The 27522-nt window shown below is 39.6% G+C and overlaps 1 protein-coding gene across 7 annotated transcripts in view; it reads right to left on the minus strand.

Annotated features, from left to right (window-relative positions):
• HERC2 (HECT and RLD domain containing E3 ubiquitin protein ligase 2) overlaps positions 1-27522 on the minus strand; it is a 273658-nt gene that overhangs the window by 12314 nt on the left and 233822 nt on the right. For all 7 annotated transcript variants that reach the window (XM_045448942.1, XM_045448938.1, XM_045448941.1 and 4 more), the window contains 15 exons: positions 24671-24778; positions 23742-23873; positions 23154-23312; positions 22950-23068; positions 22007-22132; positions 20075-20230; positions 19562-19677; positions 19264-19462; positions 14955-15169; positions 9227-9404; positions 8446-8607; positions 5787-5878; positions 5443-5582; positions 1333-1520; positions 623-820 (listed from right to left, as the gene is read on the minus strand). In XM_045448942.1, coding sequence (XP_045304898.1) covers positions 623-820; positions 1333-1520; positions 5443-5582; positions 5787-5878; positions 8446-8607; positions 9227-9404; positions 14955-15169; positions 19264-19462; positions 19562-19677; positions 20075-20230; positions 22007-22132; positions 22950-23068; positions 23154-23312; positions 23742-23873; positions 24671-24778 — 2288 coding nt within the window. The remainder of the gene's footprint in view (positions 1-622; positions 821-1332; positions 1521-5442; positions 5583-5786; positions 5879-8445; positions 8608-9226; positions 9405-14954; positions 15170-19263; positions 19463-19561; positions 19678-20074; positions 20231-22006; positions 22133-22949; positions 23069-23153; positions 23313-23741; positions 23874-24670; positions 24779-27522) is intronic.

Raw genomic sequence — 27522 nt, forward strand, 5'->3', positions numbered from 1 at the left:
GGAAACTCTTAACTCCTGAATCAGGCATCCTATTTCTAAAAAGCTCAAATTATTACAAATGTCAATGGGCCAAAATATGTCCAGTGATTTTTAGATGCCCTCCTTCATGATTCTATTCACAGCCTGTTAAATTATCCTTTGACTAGGAATCTCTACATATCCTGATATTGAATTTCTATCTAAATGATGTATAATATCTGGCACCCTCTGCTGGACATCCCTGGGGAAGAAATTATCTCATTTATCCTTCCTGCTGCCAGTGGAGATTTGCCATAATGCCTCATGGCTAGGTAAGCAGAGAACATGGGCAAAAACGAGGCTTAGTTTTGCAAACCACCCCACCCCTTAAAGGGGGGAGTTAGGAAGCAGAGATTACAACAGGGAAATAACGCACCACACTATTAATTTTTAATGTAAGCTCCAAAAGAGAAGAAATTTTTGTCTGCTTTTCACTGATATATTCTGAGCACCCAGAACAGAGCCTGGCATATAGCAGGTACTCAACAATGAGTCCCTGCGGAATACACTGTATTCTGTCTACTCCCAGTTTGGGAATTTTTGTTGGATTAAATTTTACTGAAAATACCAGTTTTGCCTATAGCAAAGATTGCTACAAGAGTACCTTTCCCTGGGATATCAGAATTCCTCGTAGAGTGTCAAACCCCACAGAAGGCCCATGTCCAGTTTCATCAAGAGAGCCCTCCAGGTCGAACATGGGGATACAGGGGCAGAAGAGCTCTGAGATGTGATGCAGAAGCAGCAGCCGGTTCCGCAGTGCTATTATGGGGATTTCCTGCAAGTGATTGTATTCCATGGGAACCTGAAAAGTTGAAACTACATTAAATCAACCTAGGTGTCAAATGCACAGATAAGTCACAGTTTGTAGATGAATTCTGAAAAAGTTTTTTTTTTTTTTTTTTTTTTTTTCCCAAAAACAAGGAATCCCTGAGACTTCCGAGTCTGATGTGAAAAACTTCATTGGTTTTAGAATATTCTGGCCAGTTTGACTGCTTGAGCCAAGTAATGTGAACCAAGGAAAATGCTAAAAATTAGTCTATAGAAATACATTTACTAAGGAAAGTGTGCAGCCTGTACTATCAGAATGGTTTTGTACAGTTTATAAGATTTAGAATGAAGGTGACACATGGATATATGGACAATGTTGGTTAATGTGAATATTAACCTGAATTATTTTCAGTGGAACACCTGTGTAAATATACAATGGAAAATGAAATGTGAGTGTGGCTTATTTACATGCATAATTCAATATACAGATAGTAACTCTGTACTACTTGTACACCTCCTAGCCCACCCAGCCCAACCAGTACGAACCTGGGCAGGCAGCTTCCCAGCACTGGCAGGCTTGCTGGTTGACCAGGCAAGGGTGTGTGCTGAGCCGCAGGCCACCCGGTTGACCTTCTTACCCTGAAGGGCAGCTACCAACCGAGGCCTCTGGATAGCATTTGTGGTTCCATCTCCCAGTTGTCCCTCATCGTTGTCGCCCCACGTATAAACTTCACCTAAATGAAGTGGATTTAGAACAAGAACTTGTATACTAGGACCAGTGAATGCACAACCTCTACCATCTTCCCATCACAATCATCTCTCCTTTCAAATGGTGCTGGTGGTCAGCTGTCTGAATGTCAACTTCATGTGTGACCTAGATGTCTCTAATTGCAACATCCAAAGAGGGAGCACGCTTCTCAGAACTCTTGAGAGCCCCTGCTGGCCAACATGCCTTTTCTAGTAAGAGGCACAAGACTCTGGTCTTAAAAATACAATAGCATTTGTTCACAGGAGTAAGCACATAACTGTAACAGTTCTTTATCAGAACAATAGTAAAACAGATGGTAAAATCCTTAACTGCCCAAATTAATTTTTTATGTTAAATGGAGAGAAAAAAATCAGTTTTTTTAAAAAAACACAACCTGTTTTTAAAGGAACACATAGTTCTTCCTATAGTTATTCATATCCCAAACATGAGATTCATCATAATGAGAATCATATTTTTCAGTGTACCATACTAGATCCCAACCATGAAACACCACCAGAAAACTATTCTAGGGTAAGGTCACTTGGTGACTAAAATAGAAATGAGGTTAGTTTTCTAGAGATTAGCCTTGCCATATTCCACAAAGACTCCTAAGAGAGCCATGCAGCCATAAGCAGCACTCTGTAAAGTGCAGTGCCTACATGATCAACGGCAGTGTGCTTGCTGGCCCATTCCCATACTAGACAATTCAGTCCTAAAGCCACTGGGTCAGTGTTACAGCACAAGTAAGGAGAGGAGGACTTCTCTGCAGAGGTACAACTGGATGCAGAGAATCAGAATCCATACATGACAAAAACTTCCATACAGGGGGACGCTCAGTGTGGGGAGTTGGCCCAAGCAGAGTGGCCCATGTGTGGGGGTGGCCCAGAATGGGCAGTCACAGCCCGAGTCAGGTAAGGATCCATGCAGGGGAAAGAGCAAAGGTAATGATGGGGCACTGGTCACATTCAGGCAGAGTGAGTGGATCCCTATATTAGAGATAATGAAATCCAGACTTCTCACCAAAAGAGAAAGGAGTTGTAAGTGTGGAAAGAAAACTAGAATGAATCACCCTGTGGTATAGAACTAGAATCTGGGCTCCTGGTGTGAATGTGTGGAATTTGTATATATATATATACAAAAATAAACATAGATGCAAATTTGTATATTATTTACATATATATATAATGAGCACATCACATCCTTGGCCATTGTTCTCCTTTTAGTTACCATATTAACCTCTCTAGTGTGTTGTAGACTATCAAGGATTTTAATCTTTTTTTTAATGTTTATTTATTTTTGAGCCAGAGAGAGCAATGAGCAATGAGCACATCTATCGACCTGATCTTGTCTTCTAAACACCATTGTCCTCTAAAGACACCAAGACTCCTTGTGGAAATGATCAACGCTAGGCTTGGGCCTTGGAGGGTCAAGAAGATAGGGTGTCTTATTGTGCCAGAAAGCAAGGAAGTACCCAGTGAATGATGGGCACACATCAGGAAATAAAGGGGCGCCTGGGTGGCTTAGTCGGTTAAGCATCTGACTTCGGCTCAGGTCATGATCTCACGGTCTGTGAGTTCGAGCCCCGCTTCAGGCTCTGTGCTGACACCTCAGAGCCTGGAGCCTGTTTCAGATTCTGTGTCTCCCTCTCCCTCTCCCTCTGCCCCTCCCCTGTTCATGCTCTGTCTCTCTCTGTCTCAAAAATAAATAAATGTTAAAAAAAAAATTAAAAAAAAAAAAAAAGGAAATAAAGCTAGCCTAACAGGGTCAATTTTAGCATCAAAATTATTAACAGTAACAGATTATGTACAATCCAATGAATAAATTAAGAAACCATGAGTCCCACATAGATATAAATTAAAAACAAATATCAAATATTTGATGAGAATAAAATATACAATGAGAAAAGGGATATTTAAATAGCTTCAAATACCCTCCCAAATACTTACTAGTTACAAAAGATATTCAGAATGGAAAATCCTAGCAGCCGCCACCTTAATCAAGTTAACACCACTGGGACAAAGAGAAACTATATGACACCTGATGAATTTAGAATGAATTAAGAACACAGACTGAATTAAGATCACAGATGTGCAACCTGAATCTACTGAGGAGATATCTGACAAACTCAAATTGAGGGATGTTCTACAAAATAAACAGCCTGTAATCTTTAAATGTGTCACAGTCCAAAAAGCTCAGGAAGACTGAAGAAGTGTCAAAGAGTCACACTCAGGGACAACTGAGGATTGTCTCAGAGAAGATGAGACATTAAAATGACAGCTAAGTATAACCTGTGCTATAACATGATTGGGAGTGAAGATTAGGTGGAGTAATAACCAGTGTGAATTTCCCAAATGAACAGCCATGTTGGGATTGTTTAGTAGTGTTCCTATTTGTAAAATATACACTCAAATGTTCAGGGTGATGGAGCATCAGGGCAGCACCTCTCAAACGGATCAAAAAAAAAAAAAAGTTCTTTGTACTGCACTTCCAACTATTCTCTAAGTGTGTGATTTGCTTCAAAAATTTAAAGAACTAAGGCAAATAAAAAAATGTATTGTAAGTTCTTGGTTAAGAACTATAATGCCAGTCCCATGATAAGCCATAAAAATTGCTTATTAATATAGGAAACTTTTCCATCAATGAAACAATTAAAGGGCACATGTTCATATAATTTATCAAAGGCTTTAAAAGGAGACAAAACTGGGGGGAAATGGCTCTTTTAATGAAAGATGATACACTAGTTTTCTATTACTGCCATAACAAATTACCACAACTTACTGGCTTAAACAGTTCTTTCAGTTCTGTAGGTCAGAAGACCAACAGGAGTCTGACTAGGCTAAAGTCTAGATATCAGCAGGCTCATTCTTTCCGGATGCTCTAGGGGAGAGCTCATTTCCTTGTTTATGCAGACTGTTGGAAGAATTCAGTTCTTGGGAAGACCAAGGTCTTGTTTCCTTGTGGGCTATCAGCTGATGGCTGATCCCAGCTTCCCAAGGCCAATATTCCCTGGTCCCTTTCCTCCATCTTCAAAGCCAACAATGGTGGATCAAGATTCTCTCACACTTTGAAAACTCTCTCCTGCCTCTTCTCTGTCACATCTGACTGACTCTTTGGCCTCCTTTTCTGTTGTGAAGGGTCTATGTAATTACACTAGCCCATCAAATAATCTAGAATAACTTCAATATTGTAAAGTCAGCTAATGATCAACCTTAATTCTATCTATAAAGTCCCTTTTGCCATTGTACTGGGGTCCCCAAGACCACCTTCAGGTTTGCTGATTCATTGGGTGAACGCCCAGGCCTCAGCATATAGTCATACTCAGCTATGATTACAGTGAAAGAACATGAAATAAAATCAGCAAAGGGAAAAGGCACATCGGTGAAGTCCAGAGAAAACCAGATGCAAGCTTCCAAGGACCCTATGCCAGTGGAGTTACACAGCACAAGTTTAATTCCTCTAGCAAAGAGTTGTGACAACACATGCAAAGTGCCTTCTACCAGGGAAGCTCATTAGAGCCCCTAGTTTTCACTAGGGCTGTCACATGGGCACCTCCACCTGGCACATACCCATGTTCCAGGAAACAGGTTTCAGCAGAGACCACATTGTGCAGTTTTAGGCAAAGCAAGGCCTCTTATCAATTAGGGAAGGGAGAGAGCCCTCCCCAAATTCGTTTCCCAGCGTCCAGCTGAGGCTCACCTTGCAAGCAGCCCTTCCTAAGGACAACAGTATCAGGTATGCTCTGGTTGCTCTTTTCTGCACAGCCATGAAATTTAACATATTCAGAGGTGTTAACACCAGGCCCTGCTCACCACAGAAATTCTCAGATAATATATATGCATATATTATCCCTGACCAGACTTCTTAGATTTAAAGGCCTCTGTGCTGCAACACCGGGCCTCCCCACTTACCATCCTCAGTGCAGCACACACAATGCAGGGAGCCAGTGGCAATGGCAATGACTTTCTTCCCCTGCAACCCCTGAACCTGCCGAGGTCTTCTAACATGGTCGTCAGATCCATGGCCCAGCCTGTGATAGTCACCTTTGCCCCTGCACAAAATGAAACATCGAATTATGAGTGCAAGGCCCTGTCATTTACCACCCCGTCCCACCCTCCTGGCATAAGCACCATACTTCAGGACACAAATCACAGCCTGCTATAGAAGTTACATCTCAGTCTATGAGATGTCAGTTAATATAACTTCAAATTAACAAACTGGTTTTGTGAGATTAAACAAACAGAATCTTGCATACCATGTATAAACAGCGCCAGATTTGGTAAGGGCAACAGAAAACTGGGATCCACATTCTACTTTAACCACTCCAAGTCCTGTAAGAGAATCAATCTGGAAGGGAAAAAGGTTCAATCAGACTGAATCAAGGTTTTTTCTGACTGCTGCAACCACACAGAGACTGAACTAAATCTAATAAAGAACTCTGAAAATCCTTACTCAGGTCAAATATTTCACACAACTTAAAGTCCTACTCCACTTAACCAAGTAAGTATTCTCAGGAGGATGCCTGACTCTGAAGGCACACCTGCTGACACTAGACCACAAGCCCATGCTACTGCACAATGACACTCAGCATGTGTCACTAAAAATGGACATGTCACAGTTGAAGTTCTGTGATCATTTTCCCCCAGAATCTATTCTCCCAACTCTATTTCTCTTTCTGGTGTGGCAGCCCCATTCTCCAGTAAGCCCTGCAATGCTCCTCTGCCCTCCAACCCTCTCAGACCCCACAGGCCCCCAAGAGAGGATCAGCAAAAAGGGGGAGGAGGATTGGCCAAGAGGACCAGGTTCTGGCCTTTAGAACTTATCCATCTATCCAGGTTAATCAAATCAAACATGACCTTGGTCAAGCTAGTATGAGAAGTCATTTCCACCCGTGTACATCGGGGGTCCAGGCCCTTCACAACCAACACCCAGAAGTTTCACTGGGGCTCACTAACCTAGTCATCACTTTTTCTCACCCAGCAAGCTATGCTCCTTGTTACCTGTGACTGTTCTCAGACTTAAGTTCTCATATCTGATTTTTTTTAAAAAAAATATTAATGTTTATTTTTGAGAGACACAGAGAGATCAAATGTGAGCAGGGGAGGGAAAGAAAGAGGGAGGGAGGCACAGAATCCCAAGCAGGCTCCAGGCTCTGAGCTGTCAGCACAGAGCCCGATGTGGGGCTTGAACCCACAAACCGCGAGATCATGACCTGAGCTGAGTCAGATGTTCGTTCAACTGAGCCACCCAGGCGCCCCTGATTTTTTTAACGTTTATTCATTTTTCAGAGACAGAGTGTGAGCAGGGGAGGGGCAGAAAGAGATAGGGAGACACAGAATCCAAAGCAGGCTCTAGGCTCTGAGCTGTCAGCACAGAGCCTGACATGGGGCTTGAACTCAAGAACTGCGAGATCATGTCCTGAACTGAAACCAGATGCTCAATCAACCAAGCCACTCAGGCGCCCCTCATATTTGATTTTAAATTTAAATTAATTAAAAACAATTCTCTCCGTTCTCTCCTCACCCTCACCTCTGTCACAATCATATCAAGTAATAACTTCCATTCCCCCAATGCTCAACATCCTAATCCCTGAAGGTGCAAAGCCTGTGTCTAAAGCTTTCCTAAGCATAAGAAAGTCTACAACACACAATTTTTTCATAAATTTGGAAACCTTAAGTAACTTGTAATGTGGTTAAAATACTGTATACCTGCAAGAGAAAAGGAATAAGAAATGATAAGAATGAAGAGGAAGCACGGAGCTTCTGGTTCTCCAGCAATGCTCACCAGCATGCAGGGATGTCTCCAGGCACATCTCCACCAGGCTTTGGCTCTAAGCACTGCCTGCCCACTCTCTGCAGTAATGGAAATGTTCTGTGTCCACATTGCCCAATATGGAAGTCACCAGACACATGCTCACACTGAGCACATGAAATGCGGCCAGTATGAGCAAGGAAGTGAATTTTAATTGAGTTACATTTAAACTTAAATAGCCATGTGTGGCCAACAGCTCCTATACTGGGCTGCACAGCTCTGGGAAGAAAAGCTATGCAGTTTTGGCCAGGCTCTTGTCCCATCTGAGGGGGCTCTAGTAGAATGCTGCCCCCCTCCCCCACAGAGCTGCCTGTGCACTGTGAGGGTCTCTACTCCTCACATGCAGTCCCAGATCCCCAACAAGACCAAGCACCAAGCAGAGAACAATTTCTAGTTTTATTTCACAGCACACACCCTCCCAAATCCACAGCAAAGCACCTCAGCTAAATGGCTCCATCATGTTCATGCACTGTAGGCAGCACAGCAGTCAGCACATGATCTAAACACATCAATGAACTTAATCTCTGCCAACTACCCATTCACAAGGGCAAGGGAGTCTCACAAAGTTAAGAAATTGCTCAGAGTCATGCAGATCACATGGAGAAAAGCAATCTGACCCCCAACCCAGGCCTACAGTCTCTTCTCTTAGTGTGTCACAGGATGTCTATTTAACACAGCTTCTGGCTAAGCCAGCTGCAACCCTTTCAGCGAGTACTATTACAATCATAGCTACAGAACTCTGTGAATTGAAAAGACCGTGAACAATTTGTTATCCCTTTCTTCAAACAGGTCTATATACTACATAAAACCACAGGTTGTGCTAACTTACATAAATTTCCCAAGACAGCACAAATAGCACTTAATATATCTTAATACCTTTGGGCCTTTCACTTTTTACTCAACTACCCATTATATTTTCTGCAAAGAAGGTAAAGATGAGGTTAAAAGACTCCTAAGAAGCATGCAGAGGGGGATGGGGTGGTAAGCCTAGGAGGGCCTGGGGTGGGGAGGGGCGGGCTCTAAGAGCTCCACAAAGACATGGAACCCTCAAGTCCCAGATCATTGAGAAAGGTGCCTTTCTCCCACTGTGCAGACACAAATACCTTCATGGGTACTTTACAGCCATCACTGCCTCCTCTGCCAAGCTTGCCGTAGTCCCCATCCCCCCAGGACCAGACAGTGTCATCATCAGTGAGACAGAGGGTCTGGGCATCTCCACTACCACAGGCAACATCAACCACGTGGTGGCCCTGCAGTGCTTCCACCTTCAAAAAAAAGAAATCAAGGTTATGCAATCACAGCAGAAAGAAGGTTTACCTAAGGAAAGGCTTTCAAGTACTGTGATGCTCTTGGGTTGGGAGAGTGGGGGCGGTACTGTTTTAAGCCTTTACAAAGAATGTGTAATTTTAATAATCATATAAGATAAGACCAAAAACACCTTCATTGGTTTGAACCAAATCAATCTAAATGATAGGAGGCAGGTTATCAGTGTCTCTAGTGAGCCAGTCCTACCACACCAGGAAGTCTTATTCACTGCCTCACCCAAAATACAGTGGGCCTTCTAGAAGCCAAAGCATTTAGCTAGATGCCAGGTAATATTTATTTATATATATTTATATGTGTAAAATATAAATAAAATAATAAAAGGAGATTTCAAATACTATTCTGTTTAAATGACACATGGAATATAAACCTCCTTGTAAATAATGAGGCTAAGACCATCAACTCTAAAACTAAAAAGAAACCATAACAGGAAATACTTTTGACTTTTAAAAATCAAAATGGCATAATGACAATGAGAAGCTGCCTCCCCACCACCTTCAAAAGTGAGGGTGTGAGGAGACACCCCAGGCCTCTGAGCACCTTCTCAAGGCGCCTTCTCACCAGCTTTGGCTTTAACTGGTCCTCACTGTCGCTGTGCCCCAGGCGGCCATACCGGCCTTTGCCCCATGTGTAGAGGTCCCCTGCTGCGGTGACACAGGCACTGTGGGCTCCACCGGCAGCAACATCAACCACTTCAATTCCTCTCAGAGACTCAATGACGCGAGGGCGGTCACACGGACTGCAAAAAAGGCCACCAAATATAATTGAAATAGTTTTATTCTTAAATATTTTAAAAGTATTAAATACTAGGCTTTTGGTTTGTTATATACTTATTCAATGTACCCTTCTCAAATGAATTGTTTTTTATGTTTATTTTTTATTTTTAAATTTACATCCAACTTAGTTAGCATATAGTGCAATGATTTCAGGAATAGATTTCAGTGACTCATCCCCTATGTGTAACACCCAGTGTTCATCCCAACAAGTGTCTTCCTTAAGGCCCCTTACCCATTTAGCCCATCTTCCCACCCACAACCCCTCCAGCAACCCTTAGTTTGCTCTCTATATTTAAGAGTCGCTTATGTTTTGTCCCCCTCCCTGTATTTATATTATTTTTGTTTCCCTTCCCTCATGTTCATCTGTTTTGTATCTTAAATTCCACATGAGTGAAGTCATATGGTATGTCTTCCTCTAATTTCACTTACCATAATACACTCTAGTCCCACTCATGCTGTTGCAAATGGCAAGATTTCATTCTTTTTGATTGTCAAGTAATACTCCATTATATATACATATATATCTTATATATATATATATACCTTATCATATATGTGTATCATACATACATATGTATATATATCTTATCATTATATCTTATCGTTACTATATATATATTGTATATATATATGTGTATATATATATATATATATATATATAAAATGGAGTATGTGTATGTATGTGTGTATGTGTATACACACATACATATCTTACATCTTCTTTATCCATTCGGGACATTTGGGCTCTTTCTACACTTTGGTTATTGTCATAAAATCAATTGTTAATTAAGAAGAATCATTCAGACCTGAACTCAAAATTTTATAATTTCCTAAATGTTTTCCTTTATACCAGTTGCCCTAATGCCACTGAGCAGGAGACTTGCTAAATCAGAGGCCAGGAGACTAGTGCCCAAATGTGGGCCAAGTCTGGCCCATGGCCTGTTTTTGAAAAGCCAATGAACCTAGAATGAATTTTACATTTTTAAAGGTTAAAAAAAAAAAAAAAAAAAAGGAAAGAAGCATATATTACAAAGACTAAAATATGTAGGCTACCTGGCTCTTTACCAAAACAATTCATCCACCCTTGCTATAAATCAACATTTCATTTATAGAGTTTTATCATATGAATGTCAACTAGCCTACAATGTGCCAAGCACTGACAATAAGTTTGTTTTCTTCTTACTGAGTTTTGAAAGCTCTTTATAATAATTTTGAAAGTAAGACCTAAGCCAGATGTATGATTGCAAATAATGCTTTCACAGTCTGTAGTATGTCTTTTCAAACACCTGGAGTTCACATTTTTATGAAGTCCAATTTATCCTATTTTTATTTACTGGATCATGCTTTTGGAGTTCTTTCTAAAACTCCTTGTCTGACCTAAAGTCACAAAGGTTTTCTCTCATGTTTTCTTCTGTAAGCTTTTGGACTTAGGTTTCACATTTATGACTATGATTCATTTTGAGTTAATTTTGGATACAGTGCAAGTCAAAAAGTTCACTGCTTGCTATATGGTTATCCAATTGTTCAAGACCATTTGTTGAAAAAGCTCTGTTCTCCAATAAACTGCACTTTTGTAAATTGTGCATTGGAAGTTATAAGGCAGAAATCAAACTTCATTTTTCCACACTCATTATTCAGTATTTGTGGTACATTTTGAGACTCCATTCTGTTCCACTAACACATTTCTCTCTCTTTACAACAGTACTACACTGTTTTGATTACTGTAGCTTTAAAATCAGGCTTGAAATAAGGTAGCGTCTTCCAACTTTGCTCCTGATTTTCAAAGTTGCTTTGATTATTCTAGGTGCTCTGTATTTCTCTATGAATTTTACAATCAGCTTGTCAATTTCTACAGAAATTTTGTTTGAGAAGGGGTTGAATCTACAGGTTAATTTGAGGAAAACTAATAAATCAACAATACTGAGTCTTTTAATCCATGAACACAGTATACTCATTCATTGATTTTTAAGTCTTCTAAAATCTTCCCTAGCAATATTTTATAGTTTTCTCTAAGTCATCCATGGTTTTTTTTTTTTTTTTTGGTCAAATTTATCCCTTACTATTTCAATTTGGGGGGGTAATATAAATGGTATTTTTAAATTTCAATTTCTGATTACATTTGCATAGTATAAAGACAAACAATTGCTTTTTATTTATTGATCTATCCTGCAACCCTGCTAACCTCACTTATTGATTCTAGTAGCTTTTTTGTAGGTACCATAGATCTTCTATATAAGCAATTATACTACGTGTAAAGAAGCAGCTTTAGGGGCGCCTGGGTGGCGCAGTCGGTTAAGCGTCCGACTTCAGCCAGGTCACGATCTCGCGGTCTGTGAGTTCGAGCCCCGCGTCAGGCTCTGGGCTGATGGCTCAGAGCCTGGAGCCTGCTTCCGATTCTGTGTCTCCCTCTCTCTCTGCCCCTCCCCCGTTCATGCTCTGTCTCTCTCTGTCCCAAAAATAAATAAACGTTAAAAAAAAAAAAAAAATTAAAAAAAAAAAAAAAAGAAGCAGCTTTAATTCTCTTTCCCTTTTGAATGCCTCTTATATCTTTATACTGCTGAACTTCACTTGACAATCTTGAAGTACAATGCTGAATCTTGATAGCAGATGTCCTTGGTCTTGGTTCCTATAGTTAGGGGAAGTTCAGTATGTCATATTAAGTCACTATTAGCTCTATATTTAACAGAGATGCCCTTTATCAAGTTACAGAAGTTCTCTTTTATTCCTAGATCTAATTTGGACATTTTTCAGCCATCATTTCTCAAAATCCCCATCCTCCCCTCCTTTGGTGACTTTGCTTATATAATAGGCCACTTGAGGCTGTTGTCCACAATTCACTGATGTGATATTCATTTTATATGTTTGTGTGTTTCATTTGTTTCAGTTTCTATTGTTACGTCATCAAGCTCACTGATCTTTTCCTCTACTACGTTTAATCTATATTAAACACATGCACTGTATTCTTCACCCCAGACTTTGATTAGGGCATTTAAAATACCTTTCAATCTCTAACATGCTTAAGTTTTCCCTCAAGTTTCTTAAAGATATAGGCATGTGGTTAAAATACTGTTTTAATATTTTTATCTAGTAATTCTACTACTTATGTCATTTCTGGGTCAGTTTTAATTGAATGATTTTTCTCTTTATATGGGCTATATTTTCCTACTCTTTTGCATGCCTGATAAATTTTTTACAGCTTTGAGATATAACTGACATATAACATTGTATAAATTTAAGGTGTACAATATGATGAGTTGATACATATATACTGCAAAATGATTACCACAATAAGGTTAACACAGCCATCATCTCACATAATAATTTTTGTGTGGTGTGAACATTGAAGATCTACTCCCTCTGAGCAACTTTCAAGGATACAATAAAGTATTGTTAACTACAGTCACCATGCTGTACATTATGTCCCCAGAATTTATTTATCTTATAACTGGAAGTTAGTACCCTTTGTCGACATCTCCCAACCCCCCAATCCCCAGCCCCTGGAAACCACCAGTCTACTCTAATTCTAGGAGTTCAGTTTTTTTAGATTCCAAATATAAGTGAAATCATAGTGTTTTGTCTTTCTCTGACTGATTTCACTTAGCATAATGTCCTCTAGGTTAATCCAAATTGTCACAAATGCCAAGATTTCTTTTTCTATGGCTGAATAATATTCTAACACACACACCACCACCACCCCACCCCACCCCACATCTTCTTCACCCATTCACCTGTGGATGAACATTTAGGTTGTTTCCATGTCTTGGCTATTGTGAACAATGCCACACTGAACATGGGAGTATAGATCCTTTCAAGAAAATTATTTCATTTTCATCAGATATACACCCAGAAGAGGGACTGCTGGATCACATGGTAGTTCTATTTTTTACTTTTTTCTATGTTTTCCTATAGTGGCTGCATAAAATTTATATGCAGTGTATAAAGTTTCCCTTTTCTCCACAACCTCAGCAGCACTTATATCTTGTCTTTTTAATAAAAGCCATTCTAACAGGTGTAAGGTAATATCTCACGGCTTCATTTGCATTTCCCTGAAAATCAGTAATGCTAAGCAACTTTTCATGTACCTGTGGGTCATCTGTACGTCTTCTCTGGAAAAATGTCTATTCAGGTTCTTTGCCCATTCGTTAATTGGGTTTTTTTTTTTTTATTTGCTACTGAGTTATACAAGTTCCTTACACATTTTCAACATTAATCCCTTACCAGTTATATGGTTTGCAAATATTTTCTGTTATTCTATAGGCTGCCTTTTATTTTGTTGATTGTTCCACTTGCTGTACAGAAGCTTTTTAGTTTAATGTAGTCCCACTTTATTTTTGCTTCTGGTGCTTGTGCTTTTAGTGTCATATCCAAAATAACATTGCAAAGACCAAGGTCAAGGAGCTTTCTCCCTATGTTTTCTTAGAGGACTCTTATAGTTTCAGAACTTATATTTAGGTTTTTAAACCATTTTGAGTTAATTTTTGTAAATGGTATAATTCAGGGATCTAATTTCATTCTTTTGCATTTGAATATCCAATTTTCCCAATACTATTTATTGAAGAGACACATGACTGGTAATGTCTGAATGGATATAGAACATTGTGACGTTTATCTTGCTGAGCGCTTGATATGTCTGTATTGATAAAGATATTCCTGAGCTTATGGTTCCTTGTGAACAATTTAATCCTTTCAGGTTTTGCTTTTAAGCGTTATTGATGGGATCAGAGCAACAGTCTACCTTTAATTTTTTTACCCACTTTTGTGCAACATCATTCTTAGTCCTCTAACCAATGTTCTGGGAATTATCAGGTTTTGGAAGCAAGCTGTATTGTCTGCCCTCTGTGAGCTCTGTGGACCATTCCTTCTAGTCCTTTTGGGTGGTTTGTTCCTTGGCCTCTGAGTTCCTTGGCCACTGACACATGTGACTGTCAGTATTCACCTCTGTAGATTACTGTATGTAACTTTACTGCCTGTTATCCATTGTCTTTAGGGCAGCTGTTTCATATATTTAGTCTGGTACTTTAAGTTATTTCAGAGATGAAGGTCTTTGTTACTCCAACTGGGCAGGTAATTCCCATTAATTTTTAAAAACTAGAAAGTTTGGTTACTTTGTTTAAAAAATATTGTCATTTGTGTGTCCCCTTACCCTCACTCCTTCCATTTCCTCTGTATTTACAGCTTTAGTATCACACATGTTACCAAAATGCCAACTGTTGATTCAGTGAATTACTCAGGATCGGAGGAAGAAAACTTGGGGAGAAGGACTAAGAGAAACTCAATGTACTTAGTACTTAAAAATCGAAAATTCAGAATTGATTTTCCCCTCAAATAGAAGGGTAGTGGAGGCAAGCCCACACATTGGAACATGAACTTATTTCTGCCAAATAAGTCATTAACATTTAACTTGAGTAGATTATTATAAATGTTGTCCTGAAAAACAAAGTGCCAATATGTTATACAAGAGATAAAAGAAACAAGGAAAGCATAACATCAAAAATAATGTTTTCACATAATACCTTCTGTTGCCATGCCCCAACTTCCCATCTTCTGCCTCACCCCAAGAGTAAACTTCTCCTTCTGAAGAGAGGGCAAGACAGTGTTTTCCTCCTGAGTTCACAGCTACTTTCTTAATAAACACGTGTTGAATGGATTCAAGTAATGTTGGGGTAGATACCGACTCTGTCCCTCCAATTCCTAGTCTGCCGCCTGCACCATATCCAGTGGCATACAGCTAAGACGAGAAGAATATAAATATCAGATTTTTATCTAAATATCCCTATATTCTAGTAATTAACAAACTCAATCAGTGTTCTAGATATTTTTACCACAGAGAAATGAATTTTAAAGTTAAAAATCATAGGAATGGGGGCATCTGGGTGGCTCAGTCAGGGTCGTGAGATTGAGCCCTGCACTGGGCTCTGCACTGAGCATGGAGTCTGCTTAAGATTCTCTCTCTCCCTTTCCCTCTGCCCCTCCCTGGCTCACACACATGTGCGCTCGCTCTCTCTCAAAAAAAAAAAAAAAAAAAAAGTTACAAGAATGTTTAAGACTTTCCCGTGCTTTATCAAACACTAAAAATGAAATAGTTATGACTATTTAAAATCCCAAGTTCACAAAATGTATTTTAAAAAGAAGATCTTTTCCCTGGCAGCAAATCTCTGATAGTAACACTGATAGAAACACTCATAGAGGGGCGCCTGGGTGGCGCAGTCGGTTAAGCGTCCGACTTCAGCCAGGTCACGATCTCGCGGTCCGTGAGTTCGAGCCCCGCGTCAGGCTCTGGGCTGATGGCTCAGAGCCTGGATCCTGTTTCCGATTCTGTGTCTCCCTCTCTCTCTGCCCCTCCCCCGTTCATGCTCTGTCTCTCTCTGTCCCAAAAATAAATAAACGTTGAAAAAAAAAATTAAAAAAAAAAAAAAAAAAAGAAAAGAAACACTCATAGAAAAACTATAAATAGATGTAGTATTTCAGCAAGGCTGCATATAAGTCACACAGTAGAATACACTATTTTTCTTTCGTTCTAAGTGAGTAATTATTTCAGGGCACAAGGTTTATCATTAATTTAAAAAAGAATCAGACTGCCTTTTCCAAATGCATGTCAAACATCCCTCCTATAAAAATTTAAATATTGTTTCATACTGTTTCAAATGCATTGCTGCAATGACACAATAGTAAGGAAAACCTCAAGGACTAAAACAGAAAGTGAAACCAAGAACTCAGACTGATAAAAGAGCCCTAAAGCCAGTGTCCCCTGAGAAGGTTTTGAGAATCTTCAACACACGAGGGTAAAGTACCAAGCTTAAAAGGAGTCTCCTTTCAGAAAGATGATCCTCCAGTGGGCCAACTGTGAGGAATAAAAAGAAAACAACAAAGCAAGTTCCCTTTCTCAATCTCAGCACTAAATTATATGGAGAAAAAGCTCTCCTGAGAATTCACAACCATGAAAGGTGATCATTAGGTTGGTTTTCAGTCTAAATTTATACTATGTATGGTCTAAATTCCTTTGAGAATTTAATTTACAATGACTTAGATTTGTAGTACCCCAGGGTTATAAATTCTCTTTTGATGAGTGATTTCCAACTAAGCCTCAAAGAATTTCTACATAAAATTTTCTAAGGAAAAGGGTCAGCTCATAGTTGAAAAAAGATGCCATGAGGGAGTCAGAACAACAGTCCAATATTATCTTTAAAGAAATAAAAGCTTGAAAGTATCCCTAAGGAATAAGGAATTACAAAATTACCCAAAGCAGAACTTCCAGGGATTAAAAAAACAATAATTGAAATTAAATACCCAGATACATTTAATAGCAGATTATAAATAGGTAACAAGAGACTAGAAGATGAATCTGAAGACATTCTTTAGCATATAGCATAGAAACACAAAGAGAAGAGGAAACATGGAAAGAAGGAGTTAGAGATATAAAGCACTCAACAATCAGAACACATTTTCAGGCAGAGATCACACAGAGAATATGGTAGAAGCAATATCTGAGGCAAAAAAATAGTCTAGGAATTTACCAGAGTTGTTTAAAGACCACTTCTCAAGAGCCAGAAAGCCCCCCTCTCCCATCTCTTACCACCTGGCAAAAACAAAGTAAAACAAAAAAGGGCAATAAAAATATATCACAGCAAAATGCAGATCACTAAAGAAATATCTTAAAAGCAGCCATAGAGAAAAGATTTATTACCTCCATTTGGGTAAAAGTTAGTCTGACTGCTGACATCTCATTAGCAACAATGAAGTCCAAAATCCAAAAGAATAAAACGTTTAACAGGCTGACTGAAAATAACAGTCAACTTAAAATTTCATACTCTAGAACAGGGGTTGGCAAATTATGGCCCATGAGTCAAATCAGGCCCACCATGTACTTTTGTAAATAAAGATTATTGGACATAGCCAGACACATTCATTTACATATCATTCATAGGCTTGTTTTCATAGTTGCCAACAGAGACCACATGACCCATAGAGCCAAAAATACTATCACGACACTTACAGAAAATGTTTGCAACTCTTACTTAGGATAAAGGATAAAATAAAGACATATTCAAATAAACAAAAACAATCTGAGGATAAGCCAACAAAAGACTCACTAAAGAAAAATGAAAATATAAAGTAGAAGCAAAATGAAGTAGAAGAAACTGTTTAAAGATATAAGGTCTGAGACATAAGAAATAATGTGAGCAAAGACATGTGCAACATTTGGGTACATCTGGAAAAATAACAACAAAAATAATAATGCCTATCATTCCCTAATGGGTTTGTGCCAGAACACAGGATAACAAAGTATCAGCTATTTGTATTACTTGGAAGGAGGACAGAAGTAGTAATTCACTTCAGATTTTACATATGCATGTTATAATAACCAGGAAACAATAAAAGACATAGAATTCTCCAGAGAATAGAAAAAGGAAACAAAACAAAACAAAACAAAACACTTCAACCCTTTTTTATGAGACTAGCACAATCTTGATATTCTTGGCAGGTAGTCTCTGATGTGGTTCCCAAGAGTCCCTAATTCACACCCTGTGTAATCCCTTCTCCTTGAACATGGGCTAGACCTAGTGACTCAATTCTAATAGACAGAATATGGCAACAAGGATGGACTGTCACTTTTGGATTAGGTCACACAAGACTGTAACTTGTGTCTTGCTACACCTCCCTTGCTTGCTCTGAGGAAGCCAGCTGCTACAGTGTGATGTGGCAAAGAACTGAGGGCAGCCTCAACCAACAGCTCATGAGGAACTGAATGCTCAGTATAGCCCTGAGGCAACTGCAGCCTGGGGAGAGATCCTAGGTGGGAGGACCAAGCTAAGCCACCTTCCAGAGTCCTGACCCAGAGAAACTGCAAGATAATAAACATGCATTTTTAAGTTAATTGTTGTAAGTTAAATAGATATATAATAATAGAGTACCAACATCAGACAAGGTATATATAAGACAGAAACATTATTATAATCGCACTTTAAGATCTTGGAGCTCCCAAAAATCCCAAAGAAAATATTCACAAACCAAAAAAATATAAAACATCCTGACCAAGGTGGGTGTCTCCACAGAATGCAAGTGGGTTTAATATAAGAAAACCAATTAATCCAATTCACGACATAAATCCACTAAAGGAGAAAACATCCATAGGAATAGTTTTTTTTAATGTAGAAAGAGAAGGAAATTTCCTTAATCTCATAAAGATCATCCACCAAAACCTCACAGTAAGTTTGTGAAATGTTCAATCACAGTGTTTACTTTGCAAACTGGATTAAGACAAGAACAAGCCCACAACTACCACCCCTGCTCAATATTATATCAAAACAACCCAATACAATGAGCTTCCTTTCTTCCACACAAAAATGAAAAAATAAGAGTGGTGAACTGAAAAGGAACAAAACTGATTTACAGATTATGACTCTATAAAGAAGATACAAGAAATCCTGAGATATACAAAAGAAAGAAAATAGTTGAATAAGGTCACCAAACTTAAGACAATATGTAAGTATCAACCATTTCATCATACTAGAAGCAATTAATTTTTAAAAAAGCATTACACTAGCAAATAAAAAAAAGGAATACTCTAATGTATTATTGATATGCAAACAGCACACTTTTCTACGTACTCTGTATTTCAAAATAAAACACTGTAAAGTTATAGAACACATCAAAGATCATACAGAAATATTTTAGAATGATAACTGCTTCCAACAATAAGTACTATTAACCTTGAGATAACGTTTTAATACAGAGTCTTTACACATACCATGGACCAATAACGCACTCTAGCCATAGCTGTCTCTTAGTTTTTAACGTATGACACAAAAAAGGCACCCTTACCTTTCCATCAGCTGTCACTGCAAACAGAGTCTGTTCTCCTCCAATTAACTGCACGGGTCTGAGAGTTGCAAGAGCTTCACATGGAGTGGGAACTTTAACTTTTGCACCTTCGATGCCCCCAAGCTGTCCCCTATGATTATGCCCCCAACCATAAATTGTTCCACTGCCACCCGCAGAAAGAGTCCAGTCATCTGGTCGCCTACAACAAACATTAAGTGAACAATTAACATGGGAAAGAACTGCACATACAACACCTTTCCCCAGTGTACAGCATTATTCTTGGTTCTGATATAATAACCTGTTCATCCACTGCACAAGTTGTTCATCTTGCTCTCTTTTAAAAATGTCGTGGCTCTCGTGGAGAACATCCATGTGTTCACTGTCTGCCATTAACTCACGAATTTTCTTAGCCACCTAGACAACATTATTATGAGATTATCAATAAACACTCACCTCTCAAAAATGAAACACATAATATTAAGGTAACAACACAGGAGTAATCCCGATTGCAGAATCTGAGGGAATGCCAACATCAATACTGTGATTTTATAGTTAATAAGCAAAATCAATACAATTATAATCAAGTCTAAGATATTGAAATGTCTGGGCAGTACTAGTATATCTTTAGTTTACTAAAAATAAACTTTAACTGAAATTCACAGTATGCATTTATTCATTTTCACCTATGTGATTTTTTCTTTATGGTATCCCTTTATAAGAGAAATGTTGCTGTGTCTCATAATATTGGCATCTGTTTACACCATGACTGAATAAGGAAAATGTTTTTACATTCCAAAATAACATGCTATACCTCATCAAGAAAAAGACGTGGCAAGGGTGTTCTTTTGTCCAGGGCCACAGCAACGCGGGAGGCCATGCAGTACCTTCGGAACCAAGCCCACTTGTGTGTCTCAGCACAGCAAGGGAGAGTGTCTAGCTCCAGGTCACAAGCAAGAGCTACCAGTACCTGTAGCAACCAAAAATTAACAAAACAAGGAAGCTCAGAAATGCAGCTAAGAATCTATTTCACCAACACTGCATGCTAAAGACAGACACCATTACAGGGTTTCTGTGAGTTCTCATTCAGGAGCTCCTTATTCCAGGCTGACTGCTATGTGTCTGCAAGTGTTTTACCATTACCAGTGGTGTGGATTATTCCCACCCAGCTCCTAGTGATGCACCTTATACACAAGACCTCAGATCTGACAACTGCCACAACACTTACTGCCTAAGTCAAGCATCTCAAAGTACACTAATACTTGGCCAAAGTATTAAGGGCTTATTAGGTCATAGTCATTTCTGGAAATTTTTCATATTCAACTTCAGCAATACTTACCCATGTCCTCAAGGAGGCCTGAAATGTGGTGCACTACGCACGACCACTCTCTGTGTCTCTCCTAGCCAACCAGCTCTCTCATCACTTTATTTATTTATTTTTAATATGAAATTTATTGTCAAATTGGTTTCCATACAACACCCAGTGCTAATCCCAACAGGTGCCTTTCTCAATGCCCATCACCCGCTTTCCCCTCCCTCCCACCCCCCATCAACCCTCAGTTTATTCTCAGTTTTTAAGAGTCTCTTATGGTTTGCCTCCTTCCCTCTCTGTAACTTTTTTTTTCCCCTTCCTCTCCCCCATGGTCTTCTGTTGTTTCTCAGGATCCACATAAGAGTGAAAACATATGGCATCTTTCTCTGTATGACTTATTTCACTTAGCATAACACTCTCCAGTTTCATCCATGTTGCTACAAAAGGCCAGAATTCATTCTTTCTCATTGCCAAGTAGTATTCCACTGTGTATATAAACCACAACTTCTTTATCCATTTACCAGTTGATGGACATTTAGGCTCTTTCCATAATTTGGCTATTGTTGAAAGTGCTGCTATAAACATTGGGGTACACGTGTGCCTATGCATCAGCACTCCTGTATCCCTTGGGTAAATTCCTAGCAGTGCTATTGCTGATAGGGTAGATCTATTTTTAACTTTTTGAGGAACCTCCACACTGTTTTCCAGAGCGGCTGCACCAGTTTGCATTCCCACCAACACCTATAGTCTCCTGATTTGTTTGTTTTAGCCACTCTGACTGGCATGAGGTGGTATCTCAGTGTGGTTTTGATTTGTATTTCCTTGATGAGGAGTGATGTTGAGCATCTTTTCATGTGCCTGTTGGCCATCTGGATGTCTTCTTTAGAAAAGTGTCTACTGATGTCTCCTGCCCATTTCTTCACTGGATTATTTATTTTCCGGGTGTGGAGTTCGGTGAGTTATTTATAGATTTTGGATACTAGACCTTTGTCTGATATGTCATTTGCAAATGTCTTTTCCCATTCCATCGGCTGCCTTTTAGTTTTGTTGATTGTTTCCTTTGCAGTGCAGAAGCTTTTTATCTTCATAAGGTCCCAATAATTCATTTTTGCTTTTAATTTCCTTGCCTTTGGAGATGTGTCAAGTAAGAAATTGCTGCAGCTGAGGTCAGAGAGGTCTTTTCCTGCTTTCTCCTCTAGGGTTTTGATGGTTTCCTGTCTCACATTCAGGTCCTTCATTCATGTTGAGTTTATTTTGTGAATGGTGTAAGAAAGTGGTCTAGTTTTATTCTTCTGCATGTTGCTGTCCAGTTCTCCCAGCACCACTTGTTAAAGAGACTGTATTTTTTCCATTGGATATTCTTTCCTACTTTGTCAAAGATTAGTTGGCCATACTTTTGTGGGTCTCATCACTTTAAAACAACTCAAACATTACCTTAAAGAATGGGCTGTGGAGCAGTTGCTTGCCACCTCTTACAATAGGATCTTCATATTCAAATTGCCTTTGCAAAGCTTCCGGAAGGCCTTTTACCAAAGCAGCAAGAGCACTACCTGTAAAACTCTAAGAAAACAACAAGATTATATCCTAGTAAAGCAATCCAAAATGTAGGGAAAGTAACCATTTTATTTCTGTGAGTCAAAAGTTTTGTTATATTGATACTATTCTCCCTAAAAAAATGTGTATTGATATTTTCAAATAGGTTTGATGAACACTAAAATTTAAAAGAAGAGCTTGAAAATTTACCTCAGAAAGCTTGGTCTAGATTTCAATATAGCCACTTGCAGGGAACCAGGCCCTTTTTGGCCTACAAAGTCCCAACTCCGAAGATCGTTAGGATCAAGCATCCTTTTAACAGTAACTACCTCATCCAACAAAATAAGGGGATGTGGTGAGCCAGACTTGTTGCAAAGTCTAACAGATACAATCCTATGCTCACAGCCATTGACACATCTTTGTTTCCAAAAATCACAGTCCAGCCTGCACTCAGTATATGGAGTAACATAAAGGAGTCTGGATGGGACAAAAGCAGGCTTATTGTTATGTAGAATTTCCCAACTCTTCTCAGTGACTTAAATTTTTCAAGCAATATTTTTTTTTAATTTTTTTTTAACATTTATTCATTTTTGAGAGACAGAGATAGAGTGTGAGTGGAGGAGGGGCAGAGAGAGAGGGAGATACAGAATCTGAAGCAGGCTCCAGGCTCTGAGCTGTCAGCACAGGGCCTGATGTGGGGCTCGAACTCACAGACTGCAAGATCATGACCTGAGCCGAAGTCAGACACTCAACTGCTGAGCCACCCAGACGCCCCTTAAATTATTCAAGCAACATTTTATTCCCAAAGTCAAATATCTAGAAACTGTGAAGTAATGTTCCGTACCAAAGCTCTTGCTTCTCCATCATTATCTCCAAGTAGCCTGTTTATGTTAATTGATTGCCCAAATTCAGTTGTAAGCAGCTTCCTCAGTCTCTGAAGGGCCCACATTCTGTGACTGGCAGCTTAAATGAGCAGACAGAAAATATCAGAAGCTTGACCATTTTTCCCATCAAGTACAACAGACATGATAATAAAGGTGCTATTTACCTAAGGCACTCAGCTGTGCACAGGCTGCCAGCGATGCTGCAAGGCGAGGGACAATGCTTCTGTTTGAGGTGAGATTGAGCCGGAAGTCTAACAGACATGTCACCAAGTCCATGGACGGACAGGAGAGGACACAGCGATCAGAAAGGAGGTCTTTAGGGCCTGCGAAATGAGCATTGTAAATGTTTCCATGTTGGACAGGAAAAGGGCTACCCCACTGTACAGTCTGACCAACGAGTGGGCCTCATCTACTCGGATGCCATGCTTAGAGGGTGCCCATGATACCGCCACTGTCTATGTCACACAACTATGCACTGTATTAGACATTTTATCTGAAAATCAAACAGCTTAAGAAGTTCATTCAACAATAATAACTCCTTTCCCATTAGGTAATGGAGTCCTAACATCCCAACAACTGGGCTACTAAAGTTGCTCTTTGGCAGTTATGATCACCACTGTGGTGGGGCCTTGGGCAGTGCTGGCTCTCAACACAACAGGAGAAGGCAGAGTACAATGTACTAAATGAAAACAATTTATGTGTCCACCTTGCTTGAGTCATCAAGATTTGGACATCGCAAGCCCCCTACTTACCTGCAGCTGGCATGATGGGATAGACTGTGAAGCGCCAGCCCCATCCATTCACAGACCCATCACTGATGAACTTCCACTTCAACTCATCCCCTGGGATGCGTAGCTCACTGGACCAGTCAGACCATTCTCGGCCTAGTGGGGAAAATTATGCCCCAGGGTTGGGTTCACTATGTCATGTGATAAACACAAATTTTTTAAAAACAAAGCAAAATCATTCACACTATGTCTCAAGAACAGCTGGCTCCTCCAACCCAAGTTCTCCAAAATCTGAGTTCCCTCTACTCCTAGTGAATGATATTTAATACATACTGCCCTTCCATACACATTACATCAAGTACTAGGGAAAATGAAGACAGGTGGGCACTGCCCTGATACATAGCTACCACACTGCAGAGCCAGCAGCACACAAGCCCAGGTCAAGGGCTATAGAGAGTTTCCTGGGGAAGGTCTTATGTGATGGCAGTTACCCAGGAAACAGGAGAAAGAGCCCCAGATTTCCTCACAGAGCATACAATCTTACCAAAACCTGAGCCCAGCCCTTACTGCAGTCAATTATAAACCAAGTCCCTTTAGGAAGCTTTTTCATACATCAAATTTTAGTTTGCACAAGCCTGGTACTCCCATATGTCTTACAGCACCATCTCTAGCTATCTGGGTGAAACTGGGCCTCCAAGATGGCCAATGTCCTGACAAGGACCTACCAGGAACCCAGTAATTCACTGGTGAGGTGCAGATACCATTCTCATAACTATCTTACTCAAAGTACTGTGAACAGGCAGACAAAACCTTCTATACTTTGCAGCAAAATAGCTTACTATCCCTTCCTTTAGTCTCACACAGGAATGAAGCAGTAGCATTCTGTTTAGTAAGTTACTAGTTCTGTTCTATGAAGGTGGGCAGATAGTGTCCTGTTCAACCTCCCTTCACACCTGACCGCACGGAGACAATCCTGTTGACACCATCCATGACTGTGAGAGGGTCGTGACGCCTCTCTGTAGAGCACTGCCGGTCAAACTCCACCCTGAGTCCTTCTGCACCTGGAGGTCAAGTGAGCACAAAACACACAGTGATCACTCCCAAATGACATACCACAGACAAGGCCATAAGCCGCAACAGACACATAGAAACAGTGAGACTAATATGATGTTTAACAGCTAATGAAAAGCAGAAAGTCAGGAGGAACTGACCTCATAGACAAGAATCTAAGATTGACTGCCTCTTTCCCCCCACTTTATCTCCCACAGAAGACTTCACCTGTGATGGAAAGCCCAAGAATACACTTCTGCTTGGCAAATTCATTTTGTGCTCTCCTTTCTGGGCAAATTTTCAGGCTGCAACCTCAGTTGCCAGACCAAACTTTATTATCCCCCCACCCCACACACATTTAAAATGCCACATGAAACCATATTCATCAACATTTACTATTAGATCTAGAGTCTTCTGTGGGAAAAGTAAGCTTACAAAATAATTAATGAAGAGCAGGACCTAGGTTATGGTGGAGGGAAGAGGTTAACAAATCGCCTCCTTCAAAGCAGCTATAAAACCATTCAAAATTGCAAAAGATGATGATCTCAGGGCTCTGCAAATAAATTAAAGGCAAACAACAAGTTGAGAAGTGTTTATTCATGAAAAAAACTGCCAAACTTGGATAGAGATGGGAGTACCTATGATGTTCTTGCCTGGGTATGTTTCCATCCAAGCTGGAGCACAGTTCTACCAAGATGGGACTCTGCCTCCAGGGAAAGCTGACTGGTGCAGAGCAGGGAGCAGAAAATGCATGCCAGGGGTACTGCTAATAAAAAGACCAACAAGAAAGCCTCCATCTCCACTGGCCTGAGAACATGGTTTGGCGAGTGAGTATCAAATCTGAGAGGTAAGTATTAAATCTGAGAACTATCCAGAAATTTAACAAGGAGATCATAAAATTCAGACAGCACAGAAGGGCCAATGAGGGCATCATGGAGGCCTGGACAAACTGGGATGCGCGCACACAGGAAAACTGCCAAAACAGAGTTCTATGCCCTCCCTGCTCCCACCTGCATGTAGATCCACCAACAGAAGGGGAGATCAACAGGCTTGAGCATAAGCCAAGAAGATACAGAACAAACCCTAGAAGTCAGGCTAGAGAACAAAAATGAGAACAAAAGAATGAAACCAGGACATCAGAGGCCACATGCTGTGAGGGAACCAGATTTCAGAGAGAATTACAGTTATGTTACAAAACAAGTACAGAACACAATGAAAATAACCCATCAACCAATACAAATCTTGAAAAAGAATATCAGAATCCAGATAATACTACATACTACTACCTAAAATGTTCGCTTTTCAAAAAAATTATGAGACAAGCAAAAACACTGAAAAATGTGAGCCATACTCAAAAGTAAAATCAGTCAATAAAAATGAACTCTGATGCCCAAATGCTAGATCTAGCAAACAATAAAGCAACTGAAATGTTCGAAAAATCCAAGAAAACCAGAGAAAATAAGGTAACACAGAAAACATGGTAACAAATGATAAGACTGACTTAACAAATATAGAATCTCAATAAAGAGGGAGAAACTATGAAAAAAGTACTAAAAGGAAATTTTGGAGTTGGAAAATAGAATGACCCAAATGAAAAATTCATTAGATGGGCAAAATGGCAGAAAAAAGGGAGTCAAATTGAAGACTGTATCATTTCTCTTACTCCTGGAAAATAAGAGAAAAAAGACAGGAAAAATGAGAAAGTCTCAAACACCTAGGAGACAACATTAAGGAATACAAACATATGCATCTGGGAATTTCCCCCAAAAAAACAGAAGAGAAAAAAAGGGCACAGAAAGAGTAATTAAAAAATACAGCCCAGGGGCGCCTGGGTGGCGCAGTCGGTTAAGCGTCCGACTTCAGCCAGGTCACGATCTTGCGGTCCGTGGGTTCGAGCCCCGCGTCAGGCTCTGGGCTGATGGCTCAGAGCCTGGAGCCTGTTTCCGATTCTGTGTCTCCCTCTCTCTCTGCCCCTCCCCCGTTCATGCTCTGTCTCTCTCTGTCCCAAAAATAAATAATAAAACGTTGAAAAAAAAAAAATACAGCCCAAACCTCCTTATTTGATAAAAAACATTAATCTACAGTTCCCAAAATTAATAAATCCCAAGTAGGATAAAACAAAGAGATCCACACCTAGACATATTATACTGAAACTACTGAAAACCAAAGACAAAAAGAGAAAATCATGAAAGCAGCAAGATTAAAAAAAAAGTCACAAAACATCTAGGGGTACAAAATACCATTAATGGCTGCCTTCAATGGACGTCAGAAACCAGTGGGATGACATGTTTAAAATAATAAAAGGGAAAAACTCTAAGATTTCTAAACTAAGAAATCTATATCTAGCAAAACTATCCTTCAAAAAGTGAAGGCAAAATTAAAACATTCCCAAATAAACACATAGTGAGAGAACTGCTAGCAGATATGCTTTAGAAAAACCATTTACAGTATTCCAGGCTGAAATACAATGATATCAAACAGAAACCTGAATCCATGGGAAGAAATAAAAAGCACTGGAAAAGGGAAATATGTGGGTTAAGATACAGCGTAAGTATTTTTTTCCCTTTTCTTTTCTTAATACTTTTAAAAGACAAAATATTACATGGAGCAGAGCTTAGGAAACTATAGTCCATGGGCCATATTTGTCTCACCCCCCATTTTTGCATAGCCTGTGAGCAAAGAATGATTTGTGTATTTTCAAATGGTTAGAAAAAAAATCAAAATAATATTTTGTGACACACGGAAGTTTGCTAAT

The sequence above is a fragment of the Leopardus geoffroyi genome, chromosome B3 (assembly GCF_018350155.1).
Source record: "Leopardus geoffroyi isolate Oge1 chromosome B3, O.geoffroyi_Oge1_pat1.0, whole genome shotgun sequence".
Classification (NCBI taxonomy): Eukaryota; Metazoa; Chordata; class Mammalia; order Carnivora; family Felidae; genus Leopardus; species Leopardus geoffroyi.